A 13,159-nucleotide genomic window follows, 5' to 3' on the forward strand; every position below is an offset into this window, starting at 1 on the left:
GCTGAAATTTTATACCTCCCTCCCATGACGTTTCTGGCCCGGGGCGGGGTGGGGGGACGGAGGGGAGGTGGGGGGTGGTGTGGGGGGAGGGACCAGCGCACGCAGCCTCTTTTGCTGCACGATTTTAATGTTTTAAACAGGCACAGGAAAAGCCGAGCCCATTTGAAAAATACTTTGCGAGTCCTCTCGATCGACGTGGTAACTGAACTTTTTTTCCCCTCTTGGAGTCACTCCTGCTACACGTTGACTGTTTTTCTGGAAAGTTACTCCGATGAATCCCTTCCCTCCTTCTCCCCCAACTCCTTCGCCCTCTCGCCAGCTGTCAGTCCGTCCTCTCCTCGGCCCGTCTCTCGCTCCCTTCCTGGCCCCCTCCGTCCTGGGCCACCCCCGGGCCAGGCGGGACACTGGGCAGGGGCAGGAGAGCGCATGGGGCCCGACGTGGGCAGCCGTGCCCACCCTCGGTGGGGGTGACGCCCGCTCTTGGAGCGGGGTTGGCGTTGGGTTCCGCTCCGCGGCGATCCTGGCCCCGATTCTTCATTGACAAGATCGGAGCCGGGTGGCTTGCTGAAGCTTGGAGATGCTCCAAGGGCATTGAAAAATGGTGGCGTTTTCCGGCAGATCGAGGGTGCCCTCTGGCGAGGCGAGGCCGCCAGTGAAGGAGGCTCCGCAGGTCTGAGCCGGGAAGGCTGGTAGGGCTGGGGCGGGGGTGAGGCTAGGGGCTGGGGAGAAGGGGCTACGAAAGAGGGCGAGGAAAACAAGACTGGGTGCCCTGGGGTACAGCTCCCCTCTCGGCCCGACGTGCGCGCAAGTGCACCTCTCCCTTCCCGGAGCCCCGCTGTGCAGCGGCTCTCGCAGAAATGTCCTCCAGATGTTCGCGGCCTCCCTCCCCGCCGAGGGTTCCGCAGGGAGCCGGGCCAGCGAGCGCAAAGTCAGCAGTTGGCCCGAGCCCATTTCCCAGATGGGTGAGGGGAGGCTTTCTCTCCGCTTTCGTTTTTTCTCAGCCTTAAGCTTCTAGGTCTTTTCCCATCAAAAGCTTAGGGAATGCAAGCCGCAATGCGCGCCCCGCCCCCGCCCCCAACACAGGATTGTCTCTGAACTGATCACTTTCCTGGGAATCAGTGCTGCTCCCCACCATCCCCTCCCACCTCACCCAAGCTTTTCTGACCCTTCCTGCGGAGTCTGGTTCCTGCCCGGGGCACCTAGGTCACTAACGAAAGGGATGTTTTTTGCATCTCCAAGGCAGTGGTTGGTCAGTTTACAGCTGAGGAAACTGAGGCACCGAGCGATTTAAAAGGCTACACTGCTAAAGAGTAGTGGAGATGATATTTAACTAGGGCTCTCCAGTTTGGGAGGGCATTATTTTTATTTGCATAACAAATGGGGACTCCTAGGTGTAGAAAGCTCAAAGTAACTTACTTCTGGGTTACTTTTAGATCTTATAGCCAATGGGTGTCAACACTGAGATTTAGACCCAGCAAATCTATTGCCCGAGTCTATGCACTTAATTAGTATGCTACGCTGCCTCTGGAATTCACTGAGTCATCTGAGGAATATATTTGATGTCAGCTATATGCCAGGCACTGTTCTAGAGGCTGTGGATGCAGCATTGAACAAAACAAACAAAACCTTGCCTTTATGGAGTTTACTTTCTAGAGGTGGAAGCGGGGCAAAAGGAAGGCAATAAATAAAATAAATATGTAAATAATGTAGTATGATAAAAGATAAGTACCATGGTGGAAAATAAAGCAGGCAAGAAGTTTAGGGAGTACCTAGGTTGGGGGCGGGGGAGGACGCTATAATTTAAAATCAGAGAAGGCTTTACTGGGGCCTTTAATTAAATACTTGCAAAATGGGAGGGAAAATTATTAAAGTAATATTCTTCTGGATTCCACCTATACCAAATCAGAGTCTACAGGGATAGAGCCCTGGCACATGTATTTTTAACAAACGTCACAGGTGAGTCAAGTGCCCAGCATGGTTTGGAAGTCACTACGCCAGGGCTTCTGTCTTCCCAGAGTGAGCACCACTCACCTTTTGCTTTCAGGAAGTTGGGGAAGAAGTTGGAGTAAAGATTTGGAAACTGGCTATAAGATGGTGTGGTTCTGAGCTATGGGAGAAAACTAGAAATGGAGTCAGTATTGCTAACACAGCTCTCTCAAATGGAACCAGAAGGCCATTGAGGAAGTGTGAATTATGCAAGTCTCAGCCTGGATAAAATCTGACCTTTTGACCACTTATTGTCCTAATGAAAGTATCCAGAAGATCTGCCAGAAACTCAAGATATTTATCAGACCCCTACCCTGTAGTCACTCGTGACAACCTATCTATGTATCAGACCCTTACTCTAAAATAACTTGTGATTCTTTAAAAACAAATCTTTCCTTTCTTATGTCAGAGTCCAGACTCCTGGCTTTTGCCTTTGTAAGCCCCTGACTCTTTCTCTTCCCTGGAATACTCTTTTGATTTTACCAGAATCTGTGTCTCTCAAATTACAATTATTAAGACCCCCCCAACAATAAATCTCTTTTTTCTTTGCAGCCTTTATCCTGATTGTTGTTTGACAGAGCTCACAGGAAATGGATAAATCCAAAGATTAATCCCTTCTTCCTCATCTGATGCCAAAGAATAAAGGAACAAGGGATTCACTGGAGCCCATATTCCATCCATCTTGGATTTTTGGCAATGAATGTTTCTTCAGGTTAAAAATCAAATGATGTATTATTCTCACTGAGAATCAGAGTTAGTGAGTAGAATATTTTAAGGGTAATCTCTAAGGATGACTGCAAAGAAGGAAGCTGAGGTCCAGGGAGGGCTCTGCTTGGCTATATAAGTAGTTATAAGCAGAGCTAGGATGAAGCTTCAACTCTTCTGACATCCAGACAGTACTGTTGCTGTCACAGGCATGCTAACATATGTAAATATGTGTGCGTGAATGGTTGAACTGAATAATTTAATGGATATTAAAGAAATCCCACATTCTAGTTTTAGGGTCACTACTCCCACTTCCAAGTCTTCACTTTTAAGAGGTAGCCATCTAAGCCTTACCCCCAGCATGATGTTGGGGACATTGTTCACTTTCGGGGACATTGTTCACTTTCAGGGCCATAAGCCCACCTTCTGGGGGTCTCAGCTGAGGGTCCCCCGTATCAGGGACCTGGTCAGTGGTATTGACGTGGGGATCTCACGTGGAGAATCAGTGAAGAATCAACTCACTTGTCCCATTAGGCTGGGAATTTGGTGACCATCTTCCTCTGCTGGCCTAGAAGAATGGCTGGCACCTCGTAATATGTGCCAGAGAAATATTCTTTAGTAAGATCTGGTGTCAGAAAAGCACCTGGCTCTGCCACTGAACACTCAGGTGATTCTCCTCAAGGTACTGCTCTGCATGTGAGTGTCTTCAATTGTTGACTAGAGATACTACTGCTGTTCACGGGGTGTTCGAAAGATTATTTGTACTTTGGAAAGTTATTAACACTCAGGTATTTGATGTGTTGATTCAGCCTCTTTGTAAACTTCTGGAAGGCAGAGATTACATATATGTATATATATTGCACTTTTCACTATTAAACCATTTATTATCACCTGACCCCCTGTGTGAGTGTTTTCTCATCTGTCCAGTGGGGACAATACAACTTATCTTGCTTCCCACACAAGGTAGTTAGGGGCTTCCCATGAGCTAATAGCTGTGAAGGTCCTCTGTACATTGCAAAGATCTATGCAAACAGAAGAAATCAGCATAATTGCTACTATTAGTAGTAGTGCTTTGCACTTAATAATGTGTGTATTTGAACAGAGCTACAAATGTAGGCAGTTTCTAAAAACTAAAATTTTTCAGTGTCCCCCAGGAGCACCCTTAGCAGGATTTACTATCTGGGGATTTCTTCCAGAAGTCAAACAAGGCAGGTTTAGGAAAGATTTGGTTTAAACTGGAGGTTGGTACGTAGTATCCAGGAACAACGCGGCGGACCCTTTAAGTATTGGGATGAAAGGGCGGAGCCGTCGTCAGGGACGCGACAGGGACGCTGGGTTTCCAGGAAGTGACGTCAGGCTGTTGCGGAGATGGACGACGTGCTGGACCTAGGCGAGGAACGACGTCGCGGCTCGGCCACCACCGTGAGGACCGACTCGGGGGGCTTGGGGCCAGGAATTGGCGGGTGGGGAGGAGCTACCCCGCCCGCTCCGGCTTCCCTGAGGAGCCTTGGCCCAGCGTGTGCCTGGCGGCCCGGGCGGCCGGGCTCCGAGCCGCTCTAGGGTGAGGCCGGGGAGGAGGCGGCCTCCTTCGCCCCGCCCCTGGGGCAGCGGAGAGCTCCTCCGCTGCTGGCCTAGGGTTTGCTTTCTATAAAATCCTCAAAGAGTGGAAAACAGAACCTGCCCCCGCCGGCCTCTGGGACTGATGGGAAATCTCCCAGCTTCTCTCTGCTCTCTGGAGCTCCAAGTGGCAAATCCCCTAGAATGGACAGATCTGAGGGTGACTGGCCGGGGTCGCATTTGGGCTCATTCTAGAGCTTTGCCCTTGGGACTTCTCATGCCAGAAGTTTACGTAAAAACCGCTCTGTTTTATGCTTGGAAGGAAGGTAGGTAGACAGGAAGGGCCTTTCTTGCCACTGATCCCCATGGGGAGGTGGGCTTTACCTCAGTTTTATAGTTCAGGAAATCAGGAGTCAGATTTATAACGAAGAGTGGCTAGGTGCTTCAGGGGCGCAGGGGTCAAGCTGTATCGTGCGTTAAAAAATAAAAGTTAGCCTCCCGGAACCTCGATTTCCTTATCGCTAGAACAGAGATGTTGATGTCTGCTTCAAGGAGTTGCAGTGAAGATGAAATGAGATATGCATGGAAAGCATTTAACACTGGCTGGCTAAATTATTAGATGTTAGCTGCTGTTGCTTCTGAGGCTGTGATTTACCCAAAGTTATAAATAAATAACAGCTAGATTCAAGACCTAAGCTCGTGTGTGTGTGTGTGTGTGTGTGTGTGTACGTACGTACGTACGTACCCTATCACAACCCCATCAAGCCTTTTTGCCTTTAAAATTATCGAAGTTCACAGTCCCTAAAAGATTGACCCACAAGGCAGGTCTTTGGTTTCTGCTCTGGGATCCCTACGTGGTTTGAAAGTGCCCTAGTTACATCAGATGTCCTTTCCTACTAGAGAGGAACTATGAGGAATGGGAGCAGATTGTTCTAGGATGAAGCAGGTTGCTTGACCAAAGGAGAATGTTGAGTCACCAGGTCTTTCTGGTATGTGAACTCTTTTAGTACCTGGGGATGTGACTGTAGTTATTCATTCATTCTTTCAACAAATATTTATTGAACCCCTGCTGTGTATCAGCCATTAATTGTCTTAGGTGCTAGAGATATACCAGTGAAAAAAACTAAGTTCCTGCCCTCATGAGGCTTACATTCCAGTGAAGGAGGATGGACAATAAACAGACTATACATTTAAAACAGACAAAATCAGGTATTAGTTTTTCTACCAGTCATTCGTGTAGATTTATACAGGGTCTTCAAAAAGCTTAAAACTTAACATACTTGACAGTTACTGGAGAAACCATCTATAAACAGCATTTAGGGACAAGATCCTTGAATGTTTGTTTGAATATAATCACTGCATGTAGTATGCCATATTCAGGTGCCCAAAGTTACGATAAATGGAAAAGGGCAACTAGGCAAAGGGCTGAAATTGTCTGCCTTGGGAAGGAAGTGAGCTGCTTATTGTTAAAAACATTGTTTCCATCATCTCTGAAACCTAAATGATTGGTTAGAATTTGACATGTAAACACTACATTAGGAGTTTTACATAGCTCTCGTGTAATCTCTCTGTTTATTGGTGCAGTCGGTTCTTAGAACATCTTAAAACTGAAATTTCAGCAGGGTATAGTGGAAAGAACTCAGGGTGTGAAGACAGGAGATTTTGCTCCTGAATTTACATCTGCCACTCATTGGCTTTCCTGGGACTAAGTTTCCTCTTTTGTAAAAATTGTAACATGGCCTCACTCTCAGTCCCTGTTATTGTAAAATCAAATGAAGCTACATCAAATGAGATGGAAAAGTCCTTACATTAATGCTGTTTTTTAAAAAAGCAAACAACTGAAAAATATAAACATTTCAACACCCATTAGTCTGCCTAAATCAAGTTTTGTGTATGTGTTGGGAGGCATTTGGGACACAGAGCCTCCACCCCAGGAGGGCTTTGGGAAACACCTGCAAGTGGTTCATTTGATGACGTGGAATTTGAAGTGCTCTGATTTCCAAAGCTGATGTCTCAAAATTCTTGTAAGAGCTTTCCTTTAATGTCTGTAAGTGCAAACCAATGTATACGTCAAAGCAAATGCTATCTGTATTTCTCTGGTTTCAGCTGCCATGGAATTTAGGAATTCTTTCCCCTCAAAACACCTTTCTGATAACTATTTTCAGGCTGAGCTGCATCTTTGAAATTAGGCCTTCTTAAAATCCCACATAGGAACATGGGAGCCTTGACCACACTCTTCCTGAGCTGTGGCATGAGGTCCCTGCCCATTCTAGAGGAATTTCTAGCTGCATTTCTTTGGTAGAAAAGATCTGTGGCTGTTAATAGAAAACATAATCAACACGTGGAATTCCTGTTCTCCTACCATGTGGAACTGACCTCAGGTGCTTTGTTTTAAGAGTCTGGAGCATTTTCTAAGTATACATTCAAGTTACTCAAATCCCATCCTCCACCAGGTCGTCATAAATCCATTCCTTGCTTACCTTCCCAGAATTGTCTTCCTCATAGTGGCTCAGAGACGTTTGCGCCAGCAGTTCCCCTCATCTCTCCTTACAGGGGGCCAAGATGGGTCGCCGAGCTCAACAGGAGTCCTCTCAAGTCGAGAATCATCACAGTGGCAAGAATTCCTTTTTGACTCTGACTGCAGAGGTGGGTGTTAAAAAAACTCTGAAGAAATGCACTCTAACAGGTAGTGATTACTCAGTGAGCCAGGATTTGGTCTTCTAAATTTTTTCCTCTTTCCTCTCTTTAATGCCAGCCTTCTTCCTATCTTGACTTGGGGATGCCCTTCCTCAGCATTTGTCCTATTAGCAAGAAATGAAAGAGGAACTCTCTTTTTTTGATGCCGGAGCAGTTTCTGTGCATTGCTTTATATGCTCAATGAAGAAGTTTTGTTAAGTTAGCTGAAAGCCAGGGGCTGGGAAGTTTCAAAATCCAGTCAAAATCCGGGTTTTTATTCCTGCCAGATAAATGCCAGTGAGGCATGCTGGTGACGTAAAGTTGGATTACACAACTGCACGTTTGCTCTCGGCAGTGACCTGCGCTTTCTGCAGTCTTCGGGCAGGAAGGCGATCTTACTTTCCTGGAAACTCTTCCGAGTGGCCTGGAATCGTGGGAATTTATCCAGCTGCTTTGCGGAGGGTGGGTAATCTTGATGAGCAATGCTTTTAATGCCAGGGCACTATTTTCAGCAGTTTCCTCAGAACTTCTTTTTACCCTCTGTCCATCTGAAAAAACTTTGCCCTTTTCAAGTGCTGGCTTATGGATGATCCTCTCTGCCAGGTCTTCCTACTTTCTCCAGGCTGACTTAGGGCTCTGACCTCGCAGTTACCCCTAGTACCTGTTATAGAACATCTCACATTATGTGCTAATTTGCTTTTCATGCGTCTGGCCCACTGGACAGTGAGTTTCTGGACAAACAGGTGACCTGGCTTCTCAATTGCCCAGCTCACTGGCCCATGGTAGGTTTATGACAGATATGAGGGCATATATGCTGGGAGGCCTACTGGGCCAGGCAGGTGCCTGTTGTGGACAAGATGCAGACACACTTGACTTCCATGTCACTTGGGTAGGAGTATCCTTCACTTCCATGGGAAATAAATTCACCATGTCTTTAAGCGTTCCACGTGGCCCTTTCAGTTTATCTTTCATTTTCTCACTGATCGTAGAGATGTGGGTACAGAGAATTATTTCTCCTCTCAAATAACAACCATGCCAACACAGAAAAGCTGGTGACTAACCCCTGGCCTCACTGCCTGAAGCCAAAGGTTGGGAAGCAGGATTGAGAGGTCGAGGGAACCAGAGGCCACAGGTACCCCCTGAAGGGGTAACCACCCCATAACCGCAGCCGGCTAGTATTGTTGGGTGTACAGGTCCAGTATTGCCAGATCTGATTTCCCAAGAGATTCTGGCAGTCTGAAACTTTATGTGAGAGCAACACATTTTTAGCGGTTAGCTACTAATTATAAAAACTAAATCACCACATGGGCGAGATTAGGCCTGAGGACTGTCAGTTTGTGACTCAGGCCCTAGCGCCTCCCTTGCAGAGCTTATTACACTGTAGCCTAATTGTTCACTGGCCTGGATGCCTCAGAAGATGTGTGCTTTTGGAAAGTGAGGGTTGTGTGTCACTATCGTCCCCCTGGCACAGAGCAGGCATGCAGTTGTCCCCACAAAGGATCACAGGGAAGTGCGTAGTGTGTGACGAGGGCTCCCAGAAGCCAAGTAAGAGCGTTACAGGGTTGGGGGCAGCAGTGGTGGCACACTGGAGGCAGGTGACTAGGGATGGTGGCATAACGTAGGCAGACAGTGAGAGAAGACATACCAGACCCAAGCCTGGATCTCAAGGAGCTTGAACTGCAGTGGTGTATGTCTGTAAAGAGAAGATGGGCAAGCCAATGACTGGGTTCATGGACATCCACTCTTGGCCTGTGGCCACTTTAGACCATGGGTCTAGAAGGACCCATCCCAACACCAGCTCATTTGTTCATTTATTTAACAAGCAATTTTTGAAGCTTCCTGTGTTCTAGGCACCATTGTAGGGGGTTGGCATATTTCAGTGAACAAAAGAGACATAATCCCCTGCTGTAATGAAATTTATATTCTTGTGATCACTGGCAGCCACAAAGACTGACTACAAGCCTATTTAATTGTGAAGGAGATTGTAGCCACCCATGGAGGTTGGGCGAGTGAGCCTGAGATGGGCCAGGATGTCCTGATGGCCTTGAAGCCCCGTGTGGTCCCCATTCCACCTCAGCTTCCAGGCTGGGCTCAGTGGGCACGATTCACCTACACTCCCATTCCTCTCGGCTCGCGGGTGAGAGTCAGTACTGTGAGCACCAAACTCTGGAGTATAGACTGGTGAACCTCTCAGAGATTCGGCCTTTCTGGAATCCCTACACACTTCCCCAGAGGCATTTACCTTGTTTTTTTTCCCTTACTCTGAGCCTTAGCATTTTTCTGGGAGAACATGATGAAAAGTCATTCTATTCTTCACCCAGCTGGTGCCTCTGACAGCGAAATGCCAGTTGGAATTCCAGGATTCTTTCTCTCCCAGAGCTAAGTGAGGTGTAAAGCAGTGCGGGCAGCCTCCCCCGGGGCCAGATGCACACTGTGCTGCGTGGGACTCTTTGGCTGTTTCTTTCTAAAATTAGATTGTAAGACTTGTGTGTGTGCCCATTTACATTCCAATTCTGAGTATATTACTTGATATATTTATTTTTGTCCTCTCACTGACTATATTTGAGGATGAAGCTATTTATGAAAATGTAAATATGGTACCTGGGGGCAGTCAGACATACTGGAGTTACTTTAGAGTTACGTAGGAATTTGTTCAAACAAACGATTATTTTAAAGCGAGGTGGTGGGGTGGGGCCTGGTGGAGGCAGCAGAGCAGCGGTCCTCAGGCGTGGCATCAGAAAACCAGGCCTCGAGCCTGGGCCCTGCTAACTGCCTGGATTGTGAACAGACACACTAATCTCACTAATCCTCCAGGTCACTATCTGTAACAGTTCCATTAGGTTGACATGAGGATTAAGTGAGATATGCATTTAAAAGCACTTTAATGAACTGAGAGGCATTGTTACAAACATTCATTCATTCAGTAAGCTGGTGAATAAGAGAATATTTGGACAGAGCTTTGCTGTTTTTATTAAAGGGCCACAGAGAAGGTGCTTATAAGCCTGGATCTCTTAGAACCGATCTGGAAGTCTCTCCAAGGGCTGCTTCTCATTTCTCCACAGGTTGACTAGCAGTGATCTGAAGCAGGTTCTGTGCTTCCCGGGCGCAGTGGGCATTCCTCATGGACAGCGGATAAGAGCATGGTCCTTGGGGTGCTGAAATCCTGACTCTGCCACATGTTAGCTCTGTGACCAAACAAAGTTACTCTTTAAGCCTCTGTGCCTCATTGGTAAAACAGGGTTAATAATCTACAGTTGTGCCTGCTTTGGTCCTTGAGAGTTAGACATTTTTCCAATTTGGTTGTGATCATTTATAAATTGGGAAACTTTATGTGAAAATCCAGCTCTGGGGCTCCTCTTGGAAACCAGAAGTTGCGGCCCAGCGGGCAGGCTGGGCTGGCATTCGTCCCTACACCACAGTAGTTGGCTGGAGTTGCTAACGGTGCCGGCTTACACGCGGCCTGCCCTCTCCAGTTCCCTGTTTCTTACTTTTAATACACCTGGTCAGATTTACTCACATTGATCTGCCCGGTTCCTATTTCCATATGAGTTTAAAACTCCTGGTCTTTTAGGAGGGATTAATTTTCAGGTAGCCTCGCACATTTATTAGTATTGAATTTGGCTCCATGCATCAGAAACTCAACCCCAGGGCTTGAAGCAAACAGGAGTGATTTTGCTCCCTGCAAGAAGTCCAGTGGAGGGAAGGTGCGGTTACTGGACAATGTCCTGCTTTACCCTTGCCCCTTCCAGACACCTGCTCTGCCGTCTGGAGATTGTGACTTGTTCTTATGGTTGCTGATGCTGGCTGGTTGTTCCCCAGGGGTCAGATCTGTATCCTTGGCAGGGAAAGAGAGAATAGTACAAGAGTTCATGGTGCCTGCCAGTGAAGTGTGTCCCTTCCTATCAGGAAACAATAGCCAGAAACCTCACCAAGGAGACTTCTAGTTACATTTCATTGGTCAGAACTGGGCCTTAAAACTGCCTTAAGTTTCAAGGGTGTTTTCAACTGGGCAAGTTGCCACACTGTCACATTGGGGTTTCTTGGTTAGGGAGAAGAGGAGTGGCTGTTGAGTAGGGAATTTGCAGTAGACATGTCAATTTAAAAAAGCAGAATTTATACAAAGATTTTTTTTGTAGGCTTGGGTATGAAAGGAAAGAGTTATTTTTAGTAGCAAAAAATGAAAAAGAAAAATATCCTCATTCCTCTCCAGTTTTCTAATTAGAGGTTGTCTAGAGTTCAGTGAAACTTTGTATGCCCTGAAGTTCCAAGACACCTGATGCAGTTGCCTGTTTCAAATCTAGACTCCATCTTTTTCTTCTTCCTGTTTTCGCTGTAACCGCTGGGGGTTTTCTGCCTGGAGGATACCTGTGGCTCAGCCCTGGTAATTAGACTCTTCCTTCCTCTCTCTAAGAAGAGGAAAAGTCTCTTTGCTTGGTCAATCTGTAAATTTTCAAATAATTTCAAAGAACTTACCTGCCTAATCGTACTGATTAACCAGAAAGATGAGCTCTTTGTATGGTTTTACTTGCTCAGAGTTGGTTAGGTTCATGCCTGCTTCTTTCAGGTTGTGAAGGTCAAATTAGGTAATGCACATACAGTGCTTAGCACACTATCCAGCCCAAGGCACCTCTCAGGAAATGATAAGTACTAGGAGGTTTATGACTGCAGCCCTCTTTTTTTTGTGGTGGTTTTTGTTTTTGTTTTGGCCACTTTTCATAAATTGGGTTTGGATCACTAGATACATAGTTCACTTAGCAGTTCAGGTTGGCATTACAGTTACAGAGAATTTAACTGGAAGATGGTGCCATGATGAACATCTGATGTCTGCAGTGAATAACTTTCTCAGGGCAGAGGAACTCTGAGGATTAAACTGGATTTCATCACCTGAGCTTTCACCTTCTGTCGGTTCAAATGATGCTGCTCTTACACAACCTCAAGATAAGACCTGGGCACTTTCCATCGTGAAGTGACATTGCCATACACTGAGATTGGGAAAAGTAATCTTGGGGCAAAAACCTCTCAGGACTGGCCTGTCCTTTGGATGAGAATTTCTCACTTGGGTCTAGACCACTTTGTAGCTTAGCCTTCATTTATCATATTGTCCTTTTATTAGTAATAATTACTGCTGACTCCTGACTTTGGAAGAGTTGCTACGTCTCTGTCAATTACAAGCACTAGCCTATTTCAGCCTCAGGGTAACTGTTGAAGTGGGTGCTATGCTTAATGTCCCGTTTTAGCTATGAGGACACTGAGACTCGGAGGCGTCGGGTGACTTGTCCACAGTCATTCAGCTGATGTCTGACTCCTCTGGCTGATGGCCTAACCACCACCCAGACTCTCCTACCTGCTGGATAGCTAGATTCACAGACCTCCCAGTAGAGGAAGGCTTCCAGAGGGAGCTGGGGAACTTGGGGGCTTTCCTCTTGGAATCCTTTTGGAGAGCGAGTAAATTCTCACTTGATCGTCCTTATTCGTCCACTTGTCTGGAGAAGTGTTTGAGTCACAACTGTTCCCTTTTTCTTCCTCCTCCGCCCCTCATCCCTTTGGTGTTCCTCCTAGGACGCAGAAGCTCAGCCAGATTCCCTTGCAGGAATCTGAGAAATGCTGCCGGGCTCATGTTCCCAAATTAGGCCAGTTTCCTCATCCCCCAGCAGCTTCACTCAGCTGGAGCTCCCTTGGCACGTTGCATGACGTCTCTTGCCCTCCGCCTGTTCCCGGCTGGTCTGCCAGCGGGCAGTTATTTTCAGCCCACTTAGGGTTATCTGCTGACCCTTTTTGGTGACATTTTTCTTCTTTCTCACAAAAATAACTTTCCTGATTAGTCACATTTTTCAGCCTTTTTCGTAGTCCCTCTCCAACGGGCTGGATTTAACGATGCTTCTGATAACGTTGCTGGAGAGGGATGTGGGAATCCGATGTGGAGCTGTTCACGCGGAATGCATTTTCCACACTTCGTCTGTAGGTCATGCGCCCTTGGGGTGGCAGATGTTCGTCGCTTTTGAATTCTCCCTCGGGATGGGCAGATGTTCGTTGCTGATCCATCCCTGGGGCTGCTGCTATATGGGCGGGAGCATCATCCCCCGGGTAGATCACTCAATTAGAAATAACCCCTGAAGATTCTGTGGGGGCTCCTTCAGTGCCCCAGCACCACACACTTTAACAGCTCGTACCTCCTTTTACTATGTGTAAAGCTTTCGCTGGCTTCCTACCAGTCGTGGGAGAAAGGTGGTGCTTG

The 13,159-nt window shown here is 46.9% G+C and overlaps 1 protein-coding gene and 1 long non-coding RNA gene across 6 annotated transcripts in view; both read left to right on the forward strand.

The window, feature by feature from the left end:
• The first annotated feature begins 123 nt into the window (after positions 1–123).
• LOC140696975 (uncharacterized) lies at positions 124–3,586 on the forward strand. The gene is made up of 2 exons (XR_012073757.1): positions 124–670; positions 2,539–3,586. It is a non-coding gene; the product is annotated as an uncharacterized lncRNA (long non-coding RNA).
• Positions 3,587–4,020: 434 nt separating this feature from the next.
• Positions 4,021–13,159, forward strand: part of IFT43 (intraflagellar transport 43) — a 77,757-nt gene continuing 68,618 nt past the window's right edge. For 3 of the 5 annotated variants that reach the window (XM_072963460.1, XM_006206094.4, XM_072963463.1), the window contains exons 1-2: positions 4,021–4,113; positions 6,802–6,894. In XM_072963460.1, coding sequence (XP_072819561.1) covers positions 4,060–4,113; positions 6,802–6,894 — 147 coding nt within the window. In that variant the 5' untranslated portion in view covers positions 4,021–4,059. The remainder of the gene's footprint in view (positions 4,114–6,801; positions 6,895–13,159) is intronic. The other 2 variants (XM_072963461.1, XM_072963462.1) reach the window with 1 other exon arrangement.

The sequence above is a fragment of the Vicugna pacos genome, chromosome 6 (genome assembly GCF_048564905.1).
Source record: "Vicugna pacos chromosome 6, VicPac4, whole genome shotgun sequence".
NCBI classification, from domain to species: Eukaryota; Metazoa; Chordata; class Mammalia; order Artiodactyla; family Camelidae; genus Vicugna; species Vicugna pacos.